Here is a 26357-nt window from a genome sequence, read left to right as displayed (position 1 = left end):
TCAGAAAGGCAGGCACTGACCAGACGATGTGGGTTTTTATAAGGCCCTTGAGAATCTGGAGGTCGGAAAGGTAGTCAAGACACAGCAAAGACTGCATTAAGAGGCAAAGGGAAACCAGGCAAGAGCTGCAGGAGGTGAAGCCAAGTCCATAATGAATGCAGTATCCTCCCACCAAGTTAGCAAAGACTGAATGAGAACAGTGCGGCACCGGCATTTTCATTCACGGGAGGGCAAACTAGTATGATCCTTCAGGAAAACAATTTATTCTCAATGAATCGGGAATCTGGAAAACACATTTTAGACTCCCCGCTGTGTGCGAAGAACAATCTTTAAAGCGTAATCTGAAAAGCCCCAAATGCCTTACGTACATTCGCAGGACCACCGCTGCCACGGACTGCACTGCACCCCAGATGGGAGCTCACGGGTCCCGATGAACTGCCCTAAGCCAGCTCTCCTGGCGGCCCTTCTTTCCCTCAACGTTCGGCCTCGCCAGCTCTCCCGCACCGAGCGCATCTTGTCCTCCGCCAGGCCTCTTCTCACAAGTATGTCATGGGGGTCATGGTTTAACAGGAAATCCCAGGCCCTGAGTGCACAAAGGACCTCCGGGAACCGTGAGGTCCAATCCCTATACACCTGTGGGGAACACCGTCATTTCACAGGGGACAACAGAAAGTGAGGTTAACACGAGCTGCCGGAAGACAAGCCAAGAACTGTTGAGGTTTCCACAGCATGTGGGAGATTTAAATAATCCCAGAAAACAAGATTAAACAATGAGAAAATGCACATCAAAAAAAAGACAGTGCTTTCCTCATTAATCCCAAGAGCATTTATTAAATGCTTACTATGTGCCAGGCCTTAAGAGTGCAAAGTTACTAAGACAATCTCTAACCTCAGGTGTAATGGGGAAGACAAGTTTTTAAAAATTATAAACACTAAAAAAAAAGCAAACACACCTGTCGTGGTAATAGATATAAGGGATTTAATTCTATCATCCCAAAGCAGATTGTCTCCTTTGATTCCGGTTTCATTCCTCTCCTTTCTCCTTAAAATACATTAGGGAAGGTTCACTTATGACATGCAAGGTGAACAAAGGACAATCAGGAATTCACCAACTTTAGAAAGCATAGGCAGTCTTGGGCAAAGGCAAGTGCAAAGGACCTGGGGCAACAAAGAGCGTTTCCAATAAATAAATTTTTCCTAACACCATATAGAAAAACACTTAACAGGAAATGATAGGGAAAACAATTCAGTGGGAACCAGAATGCTTTAAACAATCTTTTTAAGTAATAGGCTTCAAAGGGAAGTTCTTTATCCTTAAAACATAGCTACTTAAGACTTGATACAATTACAAGTACTCAACTTTCCGTGCTTAAATGCAATCACAACAGATAACCTTTCATTTGTTTTTAAAAAATCTTTTTTCTTAGTGATTTAGAGGAACTATTTCCAAACTACTATAAAATATGTTATAGGTACTATCTGGCAGATCCTAATCAATTGAGTATATTGTACAATAAACCACATCTTTCAGCAAAAACAAAACAAACAAAAACCCCATCATACTTTAACGTTTATTTTTGAGACTCTAGAGAGAACACAAGCAGGGGAGGGCAGAGAGAGAGAGGAGACACAGAATCCAAAGCAGGATCCAGGCTCTGAGCTGTCAGCCCAGAGCCTGACGCGGGGCTCAAACTCATGGACTGCAAGATCATGACCTGACCCAAAGTCGGATGCTTAACTGAGTCATTCAGGTGCCTCAAAACCCACAAAATTTGAATAAAGCCACCCCCCACTGAATTTGGATATAAAGTTTGCTTTAAATACTTCTTTGGGGAAGACAATACCACGCTGCTACTCAATTAAAAGAAACATTTTTACAGTCTTGACGTCTTTTATTTTTTTTTACATTTATCACGCCATGAATTCATAGGGAATGGGTTCCAACAGCTCAGGCTCCTTTCCATTGGTTCTCACAAAGTGTGCTTCTCTGGGTGGGGCAGGCTATTAAAAAAAAAAAAAAAAGGCAAGGGAACAATCATGTAAACTACAATCATCAATTTGAAAGTACTCTAGAACCAAAAAAAAGTAACACAGTCAACTCATTAACTTTCATATAAAAGAAAATGACCACTGAGCAAGTTTCAAAATTCCCAAGATCAATACCAAGAAGCCATCTGCCAAGCACTCACCTGGCGCTTCAGTTGAACCCAAGTCCCTTTCTCCTTGGCTTCCTTCTTTTTCTGATCATTTTCCTTCACACGCTTCAGGAAGCTGTCTCGGCTCTTTGAGTGCTTAATGTGCTCGATACGTACATTAATTCTCTTAGCAAGAATCTTGCCCCTGGAGAACAGAAATCCCTATAAATGCTCCAGCAAAAATGTAACAAAGTCCAAAAGCACTTCTGCCAATTTCGTTTATTAAAAAAAAAGAACAAACAAACATTAAGGGCACCTGGGTGGCTCAGTCAGTTAAGTGTCCCACTCTTGATTTGAGCTCAGGCCACGATATCCTGATCTGGGAGATCAAGCCCCACACTGCGCTCTGTGCTGACAGCATGCAGCCTGGGATTCCCTCTCTCTCAGTCCCTCCCCTGCTCTCATGTGCTCTCTCCCCCAAACAAACAAAAAAACCACAATCCATTTAAAATAAATCAACCACGAACCTTTCACCAACAAATAGGATTAAAGAGCAAGGTACAGCTAACTTACAATCATTTATTAATCGTACTGGAAGAGGCGTTGAGGCAAACACCCCCCATTTGTAAGCTTTCTTTTAACGAGGTGACAGACCTCACAATACTAAATAAGCAAAACCAAATCGCTAACTACATTTACATCGTGTTACACATCCTTTTATACTCTGAAGATCAGAGTTGCTTAACATCAAGTTCTAATGAACATTTCTCATTAGGTCTAGTTCAATTTGTTTCCTCTGACAGGATACAAGACAAACACCCAGTTTGCTTGAGTTTTGAAAGGATATTTCCTTTGCCCCACTTGAATGACCAATAAAGACATAAGTCCAATTGGCAAAGTGAAACGGGGGTATGAGGGAATACTAATCAGCTGGAAAGAAACCAGCCATTACTTACTTAACTTGTTTGTTTACAACAATGCCAACAGCATGCTGGGTAACATTGTAGACTCTTCCAGTTTTGCCGTGGTAACATTTGTGGGGCATTCCTTTTTGAACAGTGCCCATGCCCTGTTAAAAGGAGGTCAAAGTTATGCCAGCAATTTTCCCTTTTTACATCCTCTTATTAAAGTAACTAAGATACTCTTAGAATTTTTCTTTTAAATGGCAACTCCAGAGCTTTCAGAGCCGGTGAAATGGGTTTTTCACATTGCTTTAAGCAATCAAAAAGACAATCATCATTAAGCTCTAGAGTGCCAGGATTCTTTTAAATACCCATCACAAAAGAACGTAACTTTCACCGTTTTTTAAAAAACAGCAATCTCCATCTTCATCAACAATTAAATTTTGTACTAACATATTATTCCTTTCCACCTTAAAAAACCTGATTTTTCCACTACCTGTTAACAAACAAGTAGTAAAGTTTTCAGATTCAAGAATAGCACTTTAAAAACTCTGGTTTCTGGAAGTTAAATTAGCCATTCTACACTTAAGAGCTCTTATTTAGGCCAAAAATTTCCCCCTATTTAGGAGAATAAAAAGTCAACAGGTCAAATACAATATACACTAGTATCTGAATTTCAGTATTACACTTTTCTAGCTTCTAATGTTGTTCTGTAGGTTATTTACCCAATTTTAGAATTTACCTTGATGTCCACAATATCACCTTTCTTGTAGATTCGCATGTATGTTGCCAAAGGAACAACTCCTGTCCCCCAAAAAAATCAGTATAGTTAGTATCAAGATTAAAAAGTCCAGACTACAAAATACATGTAAGCTTACTAGCCTTCAACATACTCGTATCTTTGACAGTTGTATTTTTAAAATCTTGTTGACAAAAAACAACTATATGAAATTTATGCTTTTTATTTACAACAAAGAACAAGTTAGGTAGATGCTGGTTAACTAACACCATTTATTAAAAACACATTATATGAATATATACTATGTTTGCTCTCAAGAAGGAAGTATCTACTTACCATGTTTTCTAAAAGGCCTAGAGAACATATAGCGAGTACCTCTCCTCTTTCCCTTTGTGTTGGTCATTTTGGCGAATTACTGAAAACAGTAAGTATAAAACATCAAGCAAAACCGCAAAATTGGTAATTGTCTTTTTAAACAAAAAAAACCCCAAACCCTGTAAATTTCAAATGCCTGCTTTACAACAAAAAAATCTAAGTTGACTCACCAATTATTTCCCATAAAGGATAAAACCCCATCATTTGGGCATGTAGGATCTTCACGCAAACTGCCTAAGTGCTTATTAACATTAAAGCTACCAAGAACTGGATTTTGGAACCCACACCAGTACTTTCCCTGTTAGAACATAAGACACAGAACTTCTACCCCACTTCTGTAGAACCCATCTGAGAATGCCAAAGGCACTGGAATTACTAACTGGACAGTAATTTACCGTTGGAGAGCAAAACAACTCAGCCCTGCATTTTTATGTGGTGGATTAAACCCCTTCTCTTATCGAGGTAATTTTTTGTGACCCCGTATCTCTTACACAGGGTCATGTCTACAAAGCACTCAGCAACTTTTTTTTTAACATTTTGAGAGAGAGGGAGCCTGCAGGTGTGAATGGGGGAGGGGCAGAATCTGGAGCAGGCTGCAGGCTCTGAGCTGTCAGCACAGAGCCTGACGTGGGGTCCGAATCCGAACCTGAGATCACGACCTGAGTCGAAGTTGGACGCCCAACCAACTGAGCCACACAGGCGCCCCCACCGAGCAACTTCTAGTGTATGTTTTTAATATTAAGTGGTAGTTAATTTATCGTTATCTAAGAATTCACATATAGGCATTTCAAATTGCATCTTTCACTGTTCCCCAAAAGGTTGAAACAATGGCTTTTATGCTTCAGGTCGCTGGAGAGCACAACTCCCATCGCTGGGAATTACTCCAACCACAAGGCAAAATATATGGAAGTCAGGCTTAACTTGATGAGACCCTAACATAAATCCCTTAACTTATAAACACTTCTTAAAAGAAAAGGGACTCCAAAGCACCTTCTTCGGGTAACTTGAGACGCAAAAGGACACAATGTTTCACCCGACCCTGCTTGAATCCTCAAATTCTCTACATTTGTACCCAGCGCATACAAAAGCGTGAAGTTCATCATATATACAGGAGACGCTCCGCAGGTCCAAATCACTTCCCCCGGTCACAAAGTGGCAGATTTGATAATGGAAGTAATTTCGGACTCCGGAAACCATTCTTCCACCAGATCCATTTTCCCCAGTAAGAAATCACCCAACACACGCTTTTGAAAATGATACTTGATGTAGGGAATAGTGATGCTTTCTTTAGTCTCCAAAAGCACCAACCTGCACGCCACCTGCAGTTTGCTCAGCTCTGGTAGCTAAAATTTACAAACAAAACTCCCCCTCCCCAAAAAACCTCAGATTAAGTGGTAATTCACTAACTGCCCCCCCCCCCCCCAAGAGTCTACATGAGACACACAACTATTCGGGAATCCTTTCACCGGCTGCCCCGGCCTTAACAAAATACCTGCGGCAACCTGAACGTACTTTCCGTTTGTCCAAATGCGACTTGGGCCTAAAATCTGTAACAACTGGGATAATTTCACAAGCACTAACGCCGAGGGGTCTGGGGTTCACATCCTGCGAGGCGACTAAGCGGGCATCTACTCCTTTCTCGGACCACGGGCCCGGGCTTTCACACACACCCCGAGGCCTCCTTGGAGGTTAAAACTCCTGACTTTAAGCCCGTTTTAAACCCGTCCCAAACGACCGTAAGTCCCCACCCAACCCATTACAAGTTTAGGTTGCACATTAGGGGCCAAAACTCCACACTGAGTTCGAAAGGCCTGCCTGGGCCACGCGGCCCCACAAAGCCTGTCCGAAGGCCCAGAGTACGGAGTCTAAAGCCGCGGGGACCCAAGAAAAACCAACGATTCCCTAAACTGACCCGAGTCGCCTCCCCGCTGTATCTCGACTTAGCTTCTCTGGAGCCTCTCCCCCCGCAGGGCCCCGGCCTCGCGGTCCGGTCCTCAGCCCCCCGGCCCAGACCCGGCGCACGCCGCTCCCGGTCTGATTGAACATGGCTCCACCGCCCAGGCCGGTGGGCCCCGAACAGTCTAACCAGTCCCTTTAAGGTCTCAATGCACGGCCGGAGCGGTCACAGGGTCAGGACTCAGGTCTGGGGGGGGGGGCAAGCGGCACCGGGAGCCACGCGCAGGCCCTACCTGGAAGATGGCGGTTCCGGCCGAAAGGAAGGAGGCGGGGCTGCAGCGCGCGCCTTACAAGGGCCTACGGGCTGCCCGCGGCACTGCCTGAAAGAAACGCCAGCCGAAAGCAACTCTTCCGGGAAAAGGGATCTTCTCAGAGAACAAGGGGAACCCTTAGAATATTTTTCTTTTTTGTCAAAAAGAGGCAATAGACCTACACAAGCTGACACTTGGATCTTTCCAGACAGCCCGGAAAGGGGCCTTCAAGGACGTCAAACAGGGCGCCGACGTCCTACGCGTGCCGACGTTCGCCTTTACGTCCAGCTTACGCCGGAAGTGGGCGTGTATTGGCGTCTCCGGGCGCCGGGGAGAGGCTGGTCTAACGGAGTTTAAGCCTTTTGCGGGGCTCCTAGCGGTCGTATGTTTGTTTGCAGAAATGATTACGTGAGCACAGAGGGCAGATTACAATGAGGAAAGCATATTATCCAGTTTGTGCCTTTCAAAAGTTCTTTTTCCTCTATGAGTCACGGCATAACCACGTTCTTGCTGGTAGGTGCGTAAATGTTACATCCATTTTGGGAAGCACTTTGTCAGAATAAAGTAAACCGCAAATTTTCAAATACTGTATCCTGGCATTCTGCTTCTAAGTTTGTATCTTACAGAACCTTTGACATGTAGACAAGAATGCGTAACAGCACTGAGTAGAAGCAAAAGATTAGAAACCTCCCCTGGTGAGAACAAATACATGAATGGGATGCTCATGAGGGAATATTATATGCCAGTAAATCAGTACTAAACCCAGAAATATGAGGCCAGAAGAGGAAGATGTAGAATGTATATAGCATGACAATTTATATACATACGATCTTAAAACACGTAACGCTACCGTATGTTGCTTAGGTATATATGCATATGTATTGGAAGTACTCAAGAAATAAAAGGGGGTAAAAATCGAACTTGGAATTTTTACGTCCAGTAGGAAAAGAACTGGAAAGTAGTACAAGAAAGGGTTTTGCGGGCGCCTGGGTGGCCCAGTTGGTTAAGCATGCAACTTGGCTCAGGTCACAATCTTGTGGTTAGTGGGTTCCAGGCCCCGCATTGGGCTCTGTGCTGACCGCTCAGAGCCTGGAGCCTGCTTCGGATTCTGTGTGTCCCTCTCTCTCTCTGCTCCTCTCCCACTGATAACTCTGTCTGTCTCTCTCAGATTCTGTGTGTCTGTCTGTCTGTCCCTCACCCGCTCACACTTTCTCTCTCTCTCTCTCTCAAAAATAAATAACATTAAAAAAAAAAAAAAAAGGATTCGATAAAGACTGTCTCCTGATTCCTTAAGTTCTTGAGCAAGTGAGCTCAAGGCAAGAAACTACAGACAGAATGTATAAATTCAAAATTTTGAAGCCTATGCAGTTTTTAAAAATTACAAATTCCAGATGCATCGGGGTTGTAAGTCAAATTTCAAAATCAGCGGAATAACATTATTTAAATTCAAGCAGGTTAAGATTTTTGTTGCTTAGCTTATTTTTAGAAAAAAAACATCGTAAAAATAATACAATCGTGAGAAAAGGATCAGACAAATTCCGCTATTGGGACATTCTACAAAATATCTGCCCAGCATTCCTCAAACTGTCAAGCTCGTAAAAAACAAGGGTAGTCTGGAAAACTGCCACAGCATAAGGAGATGTGATAATTACATGTGCTGTGGTTTCCTGGATGGGATCTTAACAGAAAAATAATATTAGGTAAAAATTAAGGAAGTCTGAATAAAGTATGGCCTTCAGTTAACAACACTGTACAAAATTTGGGACACCTGGTGGCTTGGTTGAGCATCCGACTCTTGATTTTGGCTCAGGTCATGATCCCAGGGTCATGGGATCAAGCCCCATGTTGGGCTCCACACTCAGTGTGGAGCCTGCTTAAGATTCTCTCTCCCTGCCGCTCTCCCCTGCCCACGCTGTCTCCCCCTCTCTGTCTCTCTCAAATAAACAAAAAACCCTCCCCCCCCAAAACTCAACAATGTACAAAACTGGTCCACTACCTTCACTGTAACTATTATACCCTCCTTTGGTCTCTATATTCTTCTTTATCCAGCTTCATTTTTAGTAGTTCATTGTTACAGTCACTCTATCTCAACTAACTCAAATCAGTCTTCCGTATCACTCTCCTAAAAAATGTACCACCTTGGATAAATGCAACCTGTTTTCTTCAACACATAGGGTGGTTTTTGTTGTTGTTGTTGTTTTGTTGTTTAGAGAGAAAGAGGGCATGGTGAGCGAGGGACAGAGAGGGGGAGGGAGAGACAATCCCACGCACTGAGAGTGTGGAGCCACAAGTGGAGCTTGAACTCACCCGATGTGGGACTCAAACTCATGAACCGGGAGATCATGACCTGAGCCTAAGTCAGATGCTTAACTGACGAGCCACCCCGGTGGCTCATAGAGTGTTTTTTAAATTAAGATATGTTACATAAAAATCAAGATTTCTGGCTCCTCTTAGATCAGAGGATGTGACAACATAGGATTGACACTGTTGGTGGCAGCAGTCCAGTGGCCACCCCCTTGAGACGGGACATATATTCTTTTTTTAAATTTTTTTTTTTTTTTCAACGTTTATTTATTTTTGGGACAGAGAGAGACAGAGCATGAACGGGGGAGGGGCAGAGAGAGAGGGAGACACAGAATCGGAAACAGGCTCCAGGCTCTGAGCCATCAGCCCAGAGCCTGACGCGGGGCTCGAACTCACGGACCACGAGATCGCGACCTGGCTGAAGTCGGACGCTTAACCGACTGCGCCACCCAGGCGCCCCATATTCTTGAGTTTCATGTCCACTTAGCCTGCTTCAGGTTCACTTGTCTTGGCCCCTGTAGGCATTTGAGCTTTTAGCCTGTGCCACAAATTCATGGTCAACCGCTCTCAAGTGGTGCCTAACATCCCCACTGCAGTTCAGTTAATTTACGTACCTACTCTCTGTGAAGATTATTTCATGTTTTTTTTTCTTCAGTAACCAAATCTGTCCCTTTCGAAACTTCACCCTTTTTCAGCTGACAGTTGCTTAATTTTTATCAATGTACAAACACGCTTCGGTCTTTCCCCTCTCCTTCCGGGCCCTACTTGACCTCATCTTCCCTTCTATGTTCTTCCATCAAGTTCCTTAGAAAAGAACCATGTGAAATTACTGTTTTTGTACATCAGAAACTGTCAGAGTTCAGCAGTGTCCTATGATTTAACCTAATACGTGATCATTATGATCTCTTCCTTACATCCCATTCTGTTTCGAGTTTGATCTGACTTTTGCCCCAATCATGCTCTTCAGACTGCTTCCACGTTGCCAAGACCAAAAGGTAGCCTATGTTCATGGTTTTCTTAATCTCTGAGAAGCTTTGGCCACTCCCTCCTTGAAACCCTACCCTTTCTGACCAATCCACCGCCTGCTTTGCTGGTTTTCTTTTTCTTCCTGTCCTCTAAAAGGCTTCTTCAGGGTTTGGAACTGGTTCCCTTCCTTCTCTTTCTTCACCCTCTTCTTGGGGAAATCCACGTATACGTATAATTTTAAATTTCGTCTCTATCCTGCTTACTACCACATTTTTTTTTTTCAACGTTTATTTATTTTTGGGACCGAGAGAGACAGAGCATGAACGGGGGAGGGGCAGAGAGAGAGGGAGACACAGAATCGGAAACAGGCTCCAGGCTCTGAGCCATCAGCCCAGAGCCCGACGCGGGGCTCGAACTCCCGGACCGCGAGATCGTGACCTGGCTGAAGTCGGACGCTTAACCGACTGCGCCACCCAGGCGCCCCCACATTTATTTTTTTTTAATTCAAGACTCTTCTCAAAACTATTCAGCCTGACATCTCTTCTTGGATACATTTTGGCATCTCAAAGTTAATGTGTCCAAAATAAAACTTACCTTTCCACCCCCAAACCTGTTTTCAGTGCAGTGTTTCCCATGTCAGTAAGTGGCATAAGCCAGAAACCTCAGTTTCATTTTTAAGTTTTCCTCCCCCCCCACCCCCATATCCCATCCATCAGCATATTTTTATCCAGTAATACCTGTAAAATATATCTCCGGATGGCCTACCTCCTCCCATCTCCACCACCACCACTAGAATCTCTCCCCCAGACTAGCAATGGCCCCATTAAGGTCACTTTTTTCTCTCTTGCTTCTGCTCTGTCCATTTTCTACACAGCAGCCAGAATGATCTTTTAGAAATGTAAACTCAATTGTGTCATAACCTTGCTTAAAGTCCTCCAAAGGCTTTCTGTTGCTCTTAGAATAAAATCTATACTCCTTACCTTGGTTTACAAGGTCCTGTATAAACCAGTTCTGGGTTGTCTTCTCAGGGTCACTTGGTTTCCCCGCCCCAGCTCATTTGTAGCCTTCTGTGGTTCCCTAACCCGGACCAGGGCTTTCTAGCCTCAGGGGTTTTATGCACACTCTTCCCCTTTGCCTTTCCCATGGCTCATTCTTTCTCATCTTTTTTGCTTCCTAAGCATTAGCATCTGCATAGTTAGGAATTTAGTAAGGTGTTTAAATTATAGAACAAATCCAGATGCTGTGACCAAAGTATTGGCAATTACTGTGCTTCTATTTTAGGTAACTCTTTAAAAATCTTTTTTAGAGATTTTAAAGATTTTTGTCCTAGGAAAATATAATTGGAAGGTGGCAGTTGTTTTTTAGCATAGTTTTTTACGTCACTCATCAGTTGGTCCAGGCTAAGTGTAACCAGAATCATATTACTTTTAGCCCAAGAAGATCATAATTAAGATAAAAATAATAGTACAACAAATCCAGAATTAATGTGTTCTTGGTGTGGCCCACCATTTTAGACTTTGTATATTGTTCTTGACTATCTTGAATAATAAGTAATTGAACCCCAGTATAATGTATGTATATGTGTGTATACACATATGGACACATAGCTTATATATGTGTGTATACATCAGAGAGAGAGACTGAGAGATTTTTTTAGAATACATACACTAAAATGCACACATCTAAGTGTATACGTGGATGGTTTTTGACTAATTTTTATAACTTTACAACCAGTATTTACGACAAAGGTATAGACCATTGCCATCCCTGTGGAAAATTCCCTGATGATCCTTTCCAGCTAACCCTCCTCCCCACCACAACCATCTGATATCCTGATTTCTACAATTATAGAGTAGTTTTGCCTATTCTGAAATTTCACATAAATGGCGCCCTACAGTCTGCACTCTTACTTATCTTCTTTTGTTCAGCTCAGTGTTTTCAAGATTGCATCACGTCATCTGGACCAATAGTGCAATTCCTTTTTCATTACTAGGTAGTATTCCGCTGTGTGAATATACTACAAATTATGTAGACATTCTTTTCTAGAGGGAAAGTGGGATGTTTGCAATTTTTTGATACTGTGAATAAAACTGTCGTAAACATTTTGTGAATATGTTTTAGTGTCTTTGGGGGAAATACCTAGATTTAACGTTGCTTGACCATAAGGTGGGTGTATCTCTAACTTCATAAAAAATTGCCAAATGGTTTTTCCAAGTGAACCCCATTTTATTTATTTAGCATATTCCTCCAAAGAATGTAAGGCATTTATTTCTACTGCAGGCTTTTAAAATCGGTTTGTGTCACTAGCTCTGTCATACACATCTGAAAAACAAAGTGGTTTCCTGAGTCTCTAACAGTCAATTTGTCTCTACTTTGAGATCATTAATGTAAAGAATAAGAAAAGCGTTGAAACTTGAAAAGAAATGTGCCGTAATTGAATGTGGAAAGAAGGAAAACTCGAAAGTCATTCAATATTTATTAGCATCCAGATTAAGTCAGGTGCTGTGCTGAGTGATGAGACTATAAACATGAATAAAACATGACCCTTGCCCTCAAGGACTCCACAGAGAGTTTGGTGGAAGAAAAAGGTGAGTGTGTTCCAATATTCTAAGTGGTCTAGGAGAGGACACTGAACACGAGCAGTGCAGGCATTATGTGGATGACACTGTGTGTGTACGTTAGAGGGGGGAGTGGATGAGAGACGAGCCCCCGGACGAGAAGGAAGCCTCACAGGGGAGGTTGGACTTGAGGAAACAGTAACGCTTTGACCATAGAACAAGAAGTAAGGGTATTTTAGGTAGAGGGTATTTTAACTTTTTTTTTTTTTTAAGTTTATTGGTCTTGAGAGAGGGGAGAGAGAGAGAGAGAGAGAAAGAATGCAAGTGGGGGGAGGGGCAGAGAGAGAGAGGGAGAGAGAGAATCCCAAGCAGGCTCTGCCACCAGCACGGAGCCCGACCTGGAGCTTGAACTCACAAACCGTGAGACTAAGACCTGAGACGAAATCAAGAATTGGACGCTTGACTGAGCCACCCAGGCGCCCCAAGGTATTTTAACTTTTGTAAAAGCACAGTTGTTTTGAATAACAACTTTCAAAACTCGGGGAAATGAAGGTCATCCCAACGGCTTTAGAAAATAAGGTCAACACATGAACAGGAACGTGACTTATTAAAATGAGGGAAATTAGTTGTGCACCAGGCTTGAATAAAAGTACTAAACAAAACCCATAATTTTTGGTCATTAAGCTAAAGTCACGAGCTAAAGCTATGTCCATTTTCATGTTTTCTTCTGTGAAGGAATTTTAATAAGGTTCAGTGTATGTTTTGTTTTGGTTTGGTTTTCAGGAGACACTGGCAGTTCAACTCCAGCAGGAAAAATGTCTCCAAGCTAGGAGGAAACCTAGACCCACCCTCTGTGTGAGGCTGTGGTTAGGGAGCCCATACGAGTCTCAGTCGACTCCTTTTGATCCGCCCTTTGTCTTGGTAGGGTGGCAGGAGAACGATTTCAAATGAGAACTGATTAGGAAATTCTGGGGTAGAAAGTATACAATGAGAATTCTTGTCTCCAGGGAAATGTCAGTAATGATAACTGAAGTCATGGGAACTGAAATAGTATGAATAATGGAAAAATGTATAGTGAAGAATAATTATGTAAAAGAATCATTTTCTTCCCCATAAAAATTTTCATTTGAGATCCTGAGAGGCGAGGGGAAGGGGGAGGTGGAAATGAACAAGATAAAATCTATTTTTTAATCAAGGAGGCAAAGATTGCACCGTTCCAGAATTTTTCTACCTGCAAACAGTGAAGCATTACCAGGCTTGTGACCATGTGATTGGACATTCTGATGGAGTCTCGGCCCTCTAACCCAGGTCTTCCTTGTCTGTATCCAGATGTTTCTGTTCCCAAATCCTGCGTTTGCTCCAGCTTCCAAAATACCTTCAACTACCTTAGACTTTAAGGCCAGTGCAACATGAGGAAGAAGCTAGTCAAATACCAGAAGTGTTCAGACAGGAAGAGTGTTGCAGTGAGAGTAGGAGAAGCCGTTGCAGTGAGTTACGGAAGCCTAGTCAAGTACAGTCTAGTTAACTAGTACTAGTCAAGTACTAGTTAACAAGTTAACTAGTTAGACAGTCAAGTACAATTTGGAAAAGTGGGAAAAGATACGATGTAGAGTTTTGTAGTAGGTAGGAAACATCTAGTGGACCGTTGAACTTGTAATAAATTCCAGGAGACTCATCAGTTGGGGTCAACAGTCCTTGCTCTTGATGATTATGTTAGTTGTTTTGTTTTGTTTTTTTCCTAGGTAATTCGATCACTTGGAGCTGTGCACATCTCTTCCTGGCAAACGTAGTAACAAAGGAAGAGGTTCGTGCTCTGTTCCCACATACTTGCCTCGTAATGATTTAGAAATGAGGGCTGACAAATTTCAAGTCTGTTGTTAGCTCGGATTGATTGATTGATTGATTGATTATGGCTACCTGGACCTGAGTTGAGATGTTTCTGAGGCCAATTCCAGGCTAACTGAAACGTAAAGATTATTAATGTCCGGTGGGGGCTTATTGGGAGGGGGGGAAGACCTCTTATACCTTATTCTTCTCACTTCTGGCTTAGATAACTAGTATAAGAGAAGTAGTTTTACTGCTAGAGGAAAAAGTTTGCCCAGACTTGGAAACAGGTTAGATGGTAGTGTGGGGCATGGCTTATCATCGTGGGCAGTCTGCAAGAGGGTCCCTAAATCAAAGCTGGAAAGAAGGTATCTTTTTCCACTGTGGAGGCAAAACATGAGTTTTGGAGCCCAACAGACTAGATTCTACGTTCTGTCACTTGCTAAAGCCTGTTTCTTTGTCCTTAAAGTGGAAGCACAGATACTTGTTGAAGAGAATCTCGGACTTATAAGCCCACCTGGGAAAATGAATGTGGAACATCTTTTCCATTTTGTACAGCACTGGCACCTGGGAGGCCCAGAGCATGTCCTCTCCCTTGCTCTCCTTTGGAGTCTGGTCTGTGGGCCCCTGGGTGTCTCTGGGACCTTTGTAAGGGATGTGTGAGGTCAAAATTATTTTCAGAATAGTGTTAAGACGTTATTTGCCTTTTTTACTGCATTGCCATTTCTCTGGTGATGCAAAAGCTATAATGGGAAAAACAACCTAGTGCTTTACCACGAATCAAGGCAGTGGCGCTGGCCATTATTGTACTTTTCGCCACCATGCACTCTTAAGATAAAAACATAAAAGCAGTTCACTTAATAATAGGTGTGATGAGGGCAGTAAAAATCATTAATTTTATTTGATCTCCATATCTGAGTACACATCTTTTAAATAAACCGTGTGTGACAAAATGGGAACTGTGATTGTCTGGAGGAAAAGCACCTGTTCTGTTGTTTGAGTTGCAAGCTGAACTAACACCACCTTTCCCATTGAATACTATTTTTACTTGAAAGGACAGACTAACTAGGGTTATTCAGAGTTGAGTATTTGGCTGACATCTTCTGATAGGCTAAACCAGACTACTGCTACTTCAAGGGAAACAACCGATGCGTAGCCTATGAAAATTTGAGCTTTTAAGTAAAAGTTACAGTTTGGAAAACTTGTATCCACCACTGTGAGCCTGACAGCTTCCTACAACTGAGATACTTTTCTGTTAAGATCATTGGTGATATGAACAAACGCAGTTTGTTTTATATAGTTAAATGTTTCCACATTTGGATTATCTGCATAACTGAGTGAACCATATTTTCAAATGATCAGTACATGATGTTACAAAGTAAGAAATGGGAAAAGATCATTTGAAGTGTAAGATAGGCCAATGGAATTAAAAAACTTTTTTTTAATGTTTGTTTATTTCTCAGAGAGAGAGAGAGAGAGAGCATGAGCAGGGGAGGGGCAGAGAGAGAGGGAGGCACAGAATCCGAAGCAGGCTCCAGGCTCTGAGCTGTCAGCACAGAGCCCAACGCAGGGCTCGAACTCATGAACTGCTAGATCATGACCTGAGCCGAAGTCGGAAGCTCAACCAACTGAGCCACCAGGCACTCCTACGTGGGCCAATAGAATTTAATGTACCAGTATGAAAATGTCACTGATACTATTTAGATTTCACGTTGCAACTACTCTTTTAAAAAAAATCTGTCACTGTGGAGTGTTGGTGTGGTATCAAATAAGATTAGCCACAATTACCTGAAACAGTTATTAAAATGCTGCTCCCTTTTCTAGCATACCTGTGTGAGACGGTTTTCTTCATATACTTCAACCAAATGCATATGGCAATAGATTCAGTGTAGAGGCAGATGAGTGTCCGGTTGTTTTCGACCGAGCTAGACCTTAAGGATGTCACAAAAAGGTAAGACAATGCCACACTTCTCACCAAATGGTGCAGCAAAAAAGAAATGCAGTGAAAAAGAATTTATTTCGGAAAACACAGTCACTTGTCATAAAAGTATTTATGTGACCGTGTATGAGGTTTCTAGTATTATTATTTTTATTTTTATATAAGTTAATGAATATTTCTAGAAATTCTTCATTTTAATGTCTGATAAATATTGATAGATGAAAGTCCACGTAAATGAAAGTTCAGTGATTTTTAAGAGGTAAAGGGGTCCTGGGATCAAAAAGCTTACGAACATGGGGCACCTGGGTGGTGCAGTCGGTTAAGCGTCCGACTTCAGCCAGGTCACGATCTCGCGGTCCGTGAGTTCGAGCCCCGCGTCGGGCTCTGGGCTGATGGCTCAGAGCCTGGAGCCTGTTTCCGATTCTGTGTCTCCCTCTCTCTCTGCCCCTCCCCCGTTCATGCTCTGTCTCTCTCTGTCCCAAAAATAAATAGACGTTGAAAAAAAAAATTAAAAAAAAAAAAAAAGAAAAGCTTACGAACAGTGTCCTAGTCCCCTACTTCTGCTACCGCTGCATGTGCTCTGATCCCCAGAGGAGAGCCAGAGATGTCCCTGCAAATTCTGGAAGTAATTCCTATTTGTCGCAAACTTTGACTGTTACACTATTAGGGTGAGTTCCACATCAAAATGTGCATGTTCCCATGGTAATCTTGCCCTTGCAAAGTTACTCAGAAACAGGGGCACGTGGGATTATTTTCCATTTTGCCCTGTGGATTCTGAACAAGCTTTGGTACAATTTTGCTGACTTGCCTTGAGCTGACGGCCTGCAATTGTTAATTTATCCTGTAACTAAACCGATTTTGCTTCGCTGTTACCCTGTCATGTCCTTAGATTTCCAGTGCAACTGCTGATTAAGTCAAGCAGGTCAAATTTTGTGGGACAATCAGATAGGGGACTGGCACTCTGTTGTGCCTGTTAAAATTAAACTTGGAAACACTTTAAAAAGAAACCCACAAAAGTGTTCTCAAAACAGCCATTCTGGTTGTCAAATGAAATAGGGGGAGCAATTAGGCCTCTGTCCTATGATAGATTCAAAATTTTCTGCTGACTGGCAGTGTCCTGTTTCTACCTCCGAACTATTCCGCAGGTACTTGGCTGTACTCCGACGGGATAAGAAGATTCTGCGGTTGAAATATTTTAACTACAGTCCTTGCTGACAAAAGACTAAAACCTTTTTAGCCATTAGAAAAATTACTCTGGCTACAGTTTCATATATGCCCGGAATTATTGAAATAAACTCTTTTTTTTTTTTTTTTTGGAAAACTGACAATAACTTTAACCATTATAATGAACCACAATGACATCAAAATATTTCTGCAAAATAATTGATACAAATGCTTTTAAAGGTTTTAGCTCTGGGATTTATATAAGCCGAAGTGTAAAATTACATGAAGAACCTTCGTCAGATAGCAGTTTCATGTTGCTAATTTGCACTCAGCTTTCATATTGTATAGACGCGATCTCAGTGCCATCTATTCAGACTAGTTTTTAGGCATCTGTGGTGCTTCAAGCTAGGTTTCGGTGGTCTTTGAAAGCTGGTTTATGTGCGTGAAATTGGACAAGATTGAATTGAAATAATTTGCTAGAATTCTACTTAATTTTAGTTGATCTGAGAGAAGATACTTGAAACTGGGGAGAGGTAGTGGTCTGGTGACTTTCACACGGCGAATTTCAGAAAACTGTAAGCTTCGTAAAGGTAAGGACTTTGTCACTCTAGGCCTATCACTTTGTATCCAGTGCTTAGCATTCCGTATAGTAAAGGCTCAAAAATATTTGGGAACCGAGATGGAAAATACAGGGAAAAAGGGAGCAGCAAGCTGACCCCACTGAATCAGTGTTAATAGGGGTAATTTTAATAACATGAATGGAGTTTGAAGAAAATGATCATTCACAGTAGCAGCATCTTTTGTAACAGAATGATTTGGTATTTAGGATCCATTTGAGATTGACAATTAATCCAGCTTAGTCTGCTGCCCAGCTGACAGGTTTCCTCAAGCAGTGCTCAGGGCATTCGTTCATTCAGTCATTCATGGAGCATACATTCGTTGGGCACCTACTACATGGCAGAATGCTAGAGATACAGGGGATTAAAACAGACAAAAATCCCTATCCTCTCGAAGTTTACATTCTAGTGGGGGAAAGACAGTAAATGGTACACTATTTACACTATTGTGTTACAATGTGTATATTCTGACAGATGGAGACAAGTGCCATAGAGAAAAAAAAATCAAGCAGGAAAGAGGAAATGAGATATCACAGCTTCAAATAGAGTGATCAGGGGGGCGCCAGGGTGGCTCAGTCGGTTAAGCTTCCGACTTCGGCTCAGGTCATGATCTCGCACTCCGTGGGTCCGAGTCCCACATCGGGCTCTGTGCTGACAGCTCGGAGCCTGGAGCCTGCTGCGGATTCTGTGTCTCCCTCTCTCTCTGCCTCTCCCCCACTCACGTTCTGTCTGTCTCTGTTTCTCAAAAATGAATAAATGTTAAAAATAAAATAGAGTGATCAGGGACACCTGGGTGGCTCAGTAGGTTGAGCATCTGACTCTTGATTTCAGCTCAGATCATGATCCCAGGGTGAGTGTGGAGCCTGCTGGAGATTCTCTCTCTTCTTCTAGCCCACTTGCTCCCTCTCTGAAAGAAAGAAAGAAAGAAAGAAAGAAAGAAAGAAAGAAAGAAGAAACGAAAGAAAGAAATGTTATGTTATTGACATAAATTGACTTAGAATATTAGGGGGACAGCGTAATGATTCAGTATTTGTACATGTTGTGAAACGATCACCCCCAATAAGTCTAGTTAGCATCCATCACCATGTAGTTAAAAAGATTTTGAAACACAGGACACCGAACTGAGAAACTCCTATGATTGTATGTAGTACAAAGCACACCTTGCTGCACTTGACAGTTGACGGGACGCTGGGAGGGAAACAAGCCCGCAAATGCCAGAGCCTCCCATTCGCTCACCCTCAGTAGCACGCGCTCCTTTCTCCATTCTCATTCTCTGCACAAGCCAGAAATAAGACAACCGACAGAAATTATGGAGTCTTTCCTTTATAAAATTCTCCGTGGTGTGACATATTTATTCATTAATCTTTTTTTTTAATTTAAAAAAGTTTTATTTTTTAATTTTTTTTTTTTCTTCAACGTTTTTATTTATTTTGGGGACAGAGAGAGACAGAGCATGAACGGGGGAGGGGCAGAGAGAGAGGGAGACACAGAATCGGAAACAGGCTCCAGGCTCTGAGCCATCAGCCCAGAGCCTGACGCGGGGCTCGAACTCACGGACCGCGAGATCGTGACCTGGCTGAAGTCGGACGCTTAACCGACTGCGCCACCCAGGCGCCCCAAAAAAGTTTTATTTTTAAGAGAAAGAGAGAGAGAGAGAACATGAGCAGGGGAGGGGCAGAGAGAGAGGGAGACACAGAATCGGAAGCAGGCTGCAGGCTCCGAGCTGTCGGCACAGAGCCGGACGCCGGGCTTGAACCCACGAACCGTGAGATCATAATCTGAGCCGAAGTCAGATGCTCAACCGACGGAGCCACCCAGGCGCCCCTATTCATTACTCTTTTACTAAGCATTTCATTATGTGCCTGCTTGATACTGGGGCCCATTCCTGAAGAGGGGAACAAAGCCCGTGTCTTTTGGGAAATTATGTATTTTCCAGGGAGACAATACTGAACTAGTCATTGGGAGATAATTTAAGAATTATTTTTATATGTGCCACGAAGGACCAGCTGAGACTATGAGAACATCAAGGGCACGATCCTTATCCGGGAGATCAGGAAAGAGCTGCTGGAGTAGGTGACAGACAGTATCGGCACATGTGCTCAACACGTTTTGATCTGTGTTGATTTATATGATTATATCTGTACCCTTGAGAAGCGTACGTTTCACCATAGGACACAAAAGTGAGTAATCATTTTGGCTCAGTAGTGTATGGTCTAGGAAAAAGACTCACAAATTTCTGTGGCTACATAGATTTTCGAGAAGAATTATTAACTGAATTTTTCAGTTTAATAATGTTGTTCTAGCTTGTCAGTTGTTTTTTATTGTTTGTTGGTATGTTTAACAAGTCATAAAATGTATACACCTTCCTGTCTCTTGTGTGTGTGTGGAGGTGTATTTGATCATGTTTAGAATAAAATACAGAACCACAAACTAAATTTTCCGGTTCAATAGCAGACACACTATACTTTCTGAGGCGCTTTCTACAAAAGGTAGGTACAAAATAAAATTTTGTTTGATTTTTAAATGAACGTGTAATGTACAAAAGTAACAATCTGAAATCCTAAATCCTACATACATTGGTGAGCTCCTTGCCGCCTTTTCTTTTCTTTTCTTTTTTTTTTTAAGTTTTATAGATTTATGTATTAATATTTGACCTTGAAAACATACACAGAACTATAGCTTCTCTTCAAGTCTTTTGAATTTGAAGTTGGATGGATTGTTTAGAGTGGTCTTTATAACTTTTATTTGGGGGTAGACTAAAGGTTTTACCTAATTCTCCCTATTGATATCCCCTAGGCCAGACCACGCTTACTTACATGCTCTTTTGGCTGCAGGCACTAGAATCCTTATTTATTTACTTACTTACTTACTTACTTACTTACTTATTTAAAAAGTTTATTTATTTTGAGAGAGGGAGAGAGAGTGCATTCACAAGTGGGGGAAAGGCAGAGAGAGAGAGAGAGAGAGAGCACAAGAATCGCAAGCAGGCTCCACGCTGTCAATGCAGAGCCTGATGTGGGGCTCAAACTCATGAACTGTGAGATCGTGACCTGAGCCGAAACCAAGAGCCAGATGCTTAACCCACTGAGACCCCCAGGTGCCCACAGAATCCCAATTCAAGTGAGGTTAGAAAAAAAAGTCAAGGGGCGCCTGGGTGGCGCAGTCGGTTAAGCGTCCGACTTCAGCCAGGTCACGATCTCGCGGTCCGTGAGTTCGAGCCCCGCGTCGGGCTCTGGGCTGATGGCTCAGAGCCTGGAGCCTGCTTCCAATTCTGTGTCTCCCTCTCTCTCTGCCCCTCCCCCGTTCATGCTCTGTCTCTCTCTGTCTCAAAAATGAATAAAACATTAAAAAAAAAAAAAAAAAGTCAGTTTCCCAACAATAAAGGATTGTTTGCTCCACTTTTTCTGAGTATCAACCTCATTCTTCTCTCTCGTTGCAAGCATTCTTTCAACACATGAGAGAAACTTGACCTCTGATAGCTCCTGAGCTTTGCAGCTGACCAAGTTGGCCACCTGCAGAGAAACCACCTCAACTCTCTGGGCCCTAGGTCCAAGACCAGTGGGAAAACCCTCTCTGGGCCACAAGATCTAGACACAGCAACTGTCATAGGAGGAGGAGAGATGTGTGTGTGTGATGTTGTGTCGTAACTGGAGATCCTGAGAGAACAATTTGGATAGGACGACGGGAAATTGTTCTCAGAAGAAGGAGGCAATTCTGAGAAAAGAATTACATGTGAGCCTACCATGGTATTATTGGAAAGAAGTGTGAGAGAATGGGACTAAACGATGAATAAGGAACTAATGTTGGACATTTTATGTGAGGGAAAGGGAGAAAAGAAGGTCAGGAGATTTCCCTGAGAAAGTAAGGAAACATGAGAAACTTTAGCCAAGACAAAGTGGGACATAACCAAAACGTTGACAAATATTACACCCTGTTTACTTTCAAACACTTCAGTAAAAAACAAATAGATGAAACAGAAATGGCAAGATGTTAATATTAAAACTGGGCAATGAGTATATAGATGTTTTCTAAAAAGTGGCTCTCGGGGTGCCTGGGAGGCTCAGTCTAAGCATCCGACTTTGGCTCAGGTCATGATCTCACAGGTTCATGAGTTTGAGCCCCACATTGGGTTCTGTGCTGATGGCTCAGAGCCTGGAGCCTGCTTCCAATTCTGTGTCTTCCTCTCTCTCTGCCCCTCCCCCACTCGCATTCTGTCTCTCAAAAACAAATATTAAAAAAAGTAAAGTTTTGTCTGTTAAGTCTGATATTTGGGCTTCCTCAAGAACTATTAACTTTTTTCTTCCTATGAATGGTTCTTTCTTTCACATGTGACTTTGTAATCTTTCATTGAAAACTTAATATTTTGAATATTCTCATGTGGCAACTTTGGAAATCACTTATTCCCTCTCTCTCCGTGACGTGTTGTTGCTGTTTGTTGTAGTTGTTGTTGCTTGTTTTTTAAATGGCTTTTCTGAACTAATTTTCAAAGTATATTCTTTGTCATGTGTGGTCACTTATTTCTGTTCCATTAGTTTACTAGTCAGCTAGTGGTCAGGCAGAGAGTTCTTTTAATCCCTGGAGTAAAAAAAAAAAAAAAAAGAAAAAGAAAAAAAAAAAAGCCCACTAAAAACTCTCTCCAGTCTTTTCAGATGGGCTCTGTGTTGTGGCACTCCTCGATACTTGGCCGGGCCATTTACTTCCTGCTTGCATGGAGCTTGAAGGTCAGCCAATGAGAAGATCTTTGAATCTTCTCGGGTCTTTTCTGAGCATCTGTCCAGCCCAGGCATGCATGGAGTCTTCTAGTTCTCTGGATTAAATGGGAGCTTCTCAAAGCCCTTATTCCCTGAAATATGCCCTTCTCCAGCCTCTTTCTTCCCAGTATTTTGGCTTTTCTATTGCTTGCCCTAATTGTTATCCTTTGCCACAGATGGCTTATACGTTTGCAAATGTCACCCAGGAAACTGCCTTGGAGCTGAGGCGTGTGAAACAAAGGCAAGTCCTTGAGCAGATCCTTCAAGGAGCTTATGGGGAGCTTCAGGGAGCTACTAAGGTCAAAACGTGGATCCACAGTTCTTTGAGGTAAGATAAGATTGGTTCTGGTCCCTCCGGTACCAGTAACCTGCACCAGGAAAATGGACTTCTGTCTTCAAGTCTGTAGCTGCGTTGGGGATGGTAACAAGGTAAGTCAAAATGCTCTCTTACCAAAATTCAGCTGGCTTTTTTTTTTTTTTTTCCCAGTGAGCTTTATTCTGGTTGCGAAGGTTTCTTTTATTAGATTCTAGAGTTCTGAAAAACTTCATCGTGACAATTCTTGCCGGCTTGTTCCCTGCTTTTATGAAGGGATGAAGGTTTGGAGTTGTCTACTCTGCTGTTTTCAGAGACGTCTGTCCTGTGGAGAGAATGGGTGACACGGGTGTGGTATTCCTGATTCCAACAAAAGGACAGCATCCGGTCCAGATCCCTTCCCACTTCTCTGGGAGTCTTGAGAGTTGGATGGCGAGGAGATTTGTGGCTGAGCCCTGGAAATCATTGACCTGCCCCTTCTGTGGGGTCTACTCTGAGGAGCCCTATTCCATAACGTACGCACCTTCTGTCCAAGGCGCCTGGGCTCCTCGGTGATGCAGACTGACAAGAGGCTTTTCATCCACTCCGGGTGCATTCAGTTCTCCCAGAATAAGTAAGGCCAGGAAAGCCTGGTAGCAGGACGTTTGGCAGACCTTTCTAGAGAGTTGGACTCTGGAGTCGAGCACTGAGCATGGGCCTTAGGTCGGCAGGTTTCTGTGTGACCGTGACAGAAAACCGGAAAAGACTCATCTCTTCCTTTTACCTGCACTGTTTTGAAGACCTCTGCTTGACATCTTGCAAACAACTTATGCTTCCCCTGCCTTCAGCATTTGGCGAGAAAGCACCAGACGGGCTATTCATTTCTCGCCAGCCTCTTGACATTCCTCAGATACGCAAGATCCGGATCAACACGGCCCTTGGGAGGGTGGCTGAGACGAAGGTGCTCACGCCTGCGCCAAGCCCGTGCTGCTGTATGCTCGGCTTTTATGTGAACGTGAACTTGGGTTCACTAACCACCACCGACTGTCTCACATCCTCTGAGACATGTGAGGTGTCAGAAGGGTATGTCTGCTCCAGTCCGGTAGAGACTCCCGAGACATTCCTCCCCGCCGCTGGCGTCCTGGCTTCTCCACTTCACTTCTGGCCGCAACGATTAGAAGATGGAAACGGGAGGGAGGTAGAAATGGGATATAGGTGCTTGCTTGGCATCTGCCCATTGTCAAGGAACATTCCCTGTGTCTTCAGAGCTCGGATTCAGGGTTGGGAGCCTCACAGGAGGATGTGAAGTTGTGTTATCCGAACCCAGGACTGTTCTCCACATGCACCGAGAGTTACAGAAGGTGAGCATCTTCCCGGCTTGACCTAAAAGTCAACTCATTTTATGATGCCTCTGATGGTTTCCATCTCTTCACATTAAAAAAAAATGTGTCTACCTCAGGGCCTTTGCATCAACCCTCTATTCTAGGATTCTAGGGGTAAGAATGTGAAGATCTGTCCCAAGGGAGCCACAGATATTCCACTTTGGCCACAGTCACCCCAAGAAGACATGTAAACTCTGTCCAAAGTAAAGAGCAAATGGGAGAAAACTGTTGACTTCTATAGGCCCAAGATCTTTTGTTATTACAGGTGTTTATAAAGTTGAGAATACTGGGGTTTTTTTTCTCCTGATAAGGAAGGCTTGTGATAAAAATTGCTAAAAGAAGTCATTAACTTAATTTTTTAATGTTTATTTTTTTTTTAGAGAGAGAGAGAGAGAGCAGGGGAGGGGCAGAGAGAGAGAGGGAGACAGAGAATCCGAAGCAGGCTCCAGGCTCTGAGCTGTCAGCACAGAGCCCGACGCAGGGCTGGAACCCACAAACCGTGAGATCATGACCTGAGCTGAAGTCGGACGCCCAACCGATTGAGCCACCCAGGCGCCCCAAGAAGTCACTAATCTAATGACTGGCTTACCTCCAACTGCTAGGTTTTGCTTAGGTTGAGCCACAACAAACCAAAGAGGTAGCATTACAAGTGTCCTTTTGTTTCCTCTTACATGTTTCTGAGAGGACGGAGCCGTGAATTGCTGCTTTAGAAGGAAACCAAAAGCTAGCCTGTGGACAGTATCCAGGAGGAATCTGTGTAAAATGCCAATGAAAATACTCCCAGTCAAAACATGAGGTGTGTGGGTGAGCTGCGAACAAAGAAGACGTCATCACATTGAAGGCTCAACGTGCCAAGCGAGAAAGATGACCGATAGGCAGATGAAGCACCCAACTGCACAAGCTAAAGGCGGACTCCGAAACAGAAGGCTTTCCAAGGGAAAGTATTTGCAAAGACAAGAAGGAAGTCAGATTTCAGAAAGATCTGCTCCCCCAGTAGAGAGCCTGGTAAGCATTTGATTCAAGAAACCATAAAGTTATCAAGGTTTCCAAGTTTATATCCGTGTGTTAATGCTGGCAACAGACAACTTCCTTACGTGACGTTATAGTCAAAAAGACCAAGTCATAGTCTCAGATGCCAACATAACAAGATCAGGAGCGGAATTGCTCTTGTTTGGAAACCAGGTTTATGGGATGTTCGCTATTTTAAGAGCTTGGAGACCCAAGCCAGTTAGGGTGGTCCTGTTATTTTTTTTTTTTTAATTTTTTTTTTTCAACGTTTATTTATTTTTGGGACAGAGAGAGACAGAGCATGAACGGGGGAGGGGCAGAGAGAGGGAGACACAGAATCGGAAACAGGCTCCAGGCTCTGAGCCATCAGCCCAGAGCCTGACGCGGGGCTCGAACCCACGGGCCGCGAGATCGTGACCTGGCTGAAGTTGGACGCTTAACCGACTGCGCCACCCAGGCGCCCCGGTCCTGTTATTTTTAATTTAGCTCAGAATGCAAAGTGCTTTACTTTTTTCCTTATTGCCGTCTCTGAAGTGCTCAGTCGTGTTGGGAATAGAGTCATGTATCAGTGTTGGCTTCCTGCTTCCCTCTTTTGGTCAAGTTCCTGCCATTAAGATGTGGATTTGATAGCAGGGTTGGCTTGTGGTGGTGGTGGTGATTGTTGTTTTTAAATTCAGTATCATTAATTGTTTTTGTGTATGTTCTTTGACTTATTTATACAGGAGTAACTAGAGTTGTTTTCATAGAAGATCCTTTTAACGGTTATCAAAAATGCAGTCACATCATATGGAGGTCTAAAACTATGCTTTTTGGGGGGATTTTGTTCAGCCTGTAGCCTTATAATTGCCTTTTATGTTCAGAAGTATTTTACTTCCTTTATCAGATCTGTTGGGATCGAGAACTGAGAAATTAATCTACTCTGCCAGGTCACCCTGAAGTAACTATGACTGTAAGGGTCCCCATGTTAGACTGTTCCTGGCCTGCAAGTGACAAGCTCAAAATATGTATAAGGGGAGGATCTCATAAGCATAGAGCAGACACCAGGCAACTTTTCCTGGGAGGAATTTACGGATACCTTTTCCACATGTGAATCAGCCCTGAAGAGTGGGTTTTTGATGGGATGTCTAGGTGGCTCAGTTGGTTAAGTGTCTGACTTTGGCTCAGGTCATGGACGAATGGTTTGTGAGTTTGAGC

General features: G+C 42.9%; 1 protein-coding gene, 1 long non-coding RNA gene and 2 other non-coding genes across 12 annotated transcripts; 1 reads left to right on the top strand and 3 right to left on the bottom strand.

The window, feature by feature from the left end:
• Window positions 1–959: 959 nt before the first annotated feature.
• RPL21 (ribosomal protein L21) lies at window positions 960–6617 on the bottom strand. Of its 3 annotated transcripts, none has more exons than XM_045463229.1 (6): window positions 6341–6617; window positions 4113–4191; window positions 3780–3841; window positions 3092–3204; window positions 2190–2340; window positions 960–2001 (listed from the first exon to the last, which is right to left on the bottom strand). In XM_045463229.1, exons 2-6 carry the CDS (start codon window positions 4177–4179, stop codon window positions 1912–1914), a joined length of 483 nt encoding a protein of 160 aa, XP_045319185.1. In that variant the 5' UTR covers window positions 4180–4191; window positions 6341–6617; the 3' UTR covers window positions 960–1911. The 3 variants fall into 3 exon arrangements, with proteins under 3 accessions (XP_045319185.1, XP_045319348.1, XP_045319265.1); XM_045463392.1 differs by lacking the exon at window positions 6341–6617 and adding an exon at window positions 6064–6088 and having other exon boundaries at window positions 1879–2001; XM_045463309.1 differs by lacking the exon at window positions 6341–6617 and adding an exon at window positions 4322–5190 and having other exon boundaries at window positions 1879–2001.
• LOC123582138 lies at window positions 2921–3047 on the bottom strand. Its single transcript, XR_006704229.1, has one exon. It is a non-coding gene; the product is annotated as a small nucleolar RNA SNORA27 (small nucleolar RNA).
• Window positions 3311–3381, bottom strand: LOC123582064. The gene has a single exon (XR_006704175.1). It is a non-coding gene; the product is annotated as a small nucleolar RNA SNORD102 (small nucleolar RNA).
• Window positions 6618–6669: 52 nt separating the features above from the next.
• LOC123590372 lies at window positions 6670–25404 on the top strand. Of its 7 annotated transcripts, none has more exons than XR_006708772.1 (7): window positions 6670–6871; window positions 12970–13107; window positions 13929–13990; window positions 15835–15961; window positions 22658–22809; window positions 22969–24134; window positions 24840–25404. It is a non-coding gene; the product is annotated as an uncharacterized LOC123590372 (long non-coding RNA). The 7 variants fall into 7 exon arrangements; XR_006708733.1 differs by having other exon boundaries at window positions 22658–22910; window positions 23006–24134; XR_006708742.1 differs by having other exon boundaries at window positions 6670–6875; window positions 22658–22910; window positions 23006–24134.
• Window positions 25405–26357: the final 953 nt, after the last annotated feature.

The sequence above is a fragment of the Leopardus geoffroyi genome, chromosome A1 (assembly GCF_018350155.1).
Source record: "Leopardus geoffroyi isolate Oge1 chromosome A1, O.geoffroyi_Oge1_pat1.0, whole genome shotgun sequence".
NCBI classification, from domain to species: domain Eukaryota; kingdom Metazoa; phylum Chordata; class Mammalia; order Carnivora; family Felidae; genus Leopardus; species Leopardus geoffroyi.
This window is presented reverse-complemented; position numbering and strand designations above follow the sequence as displayed.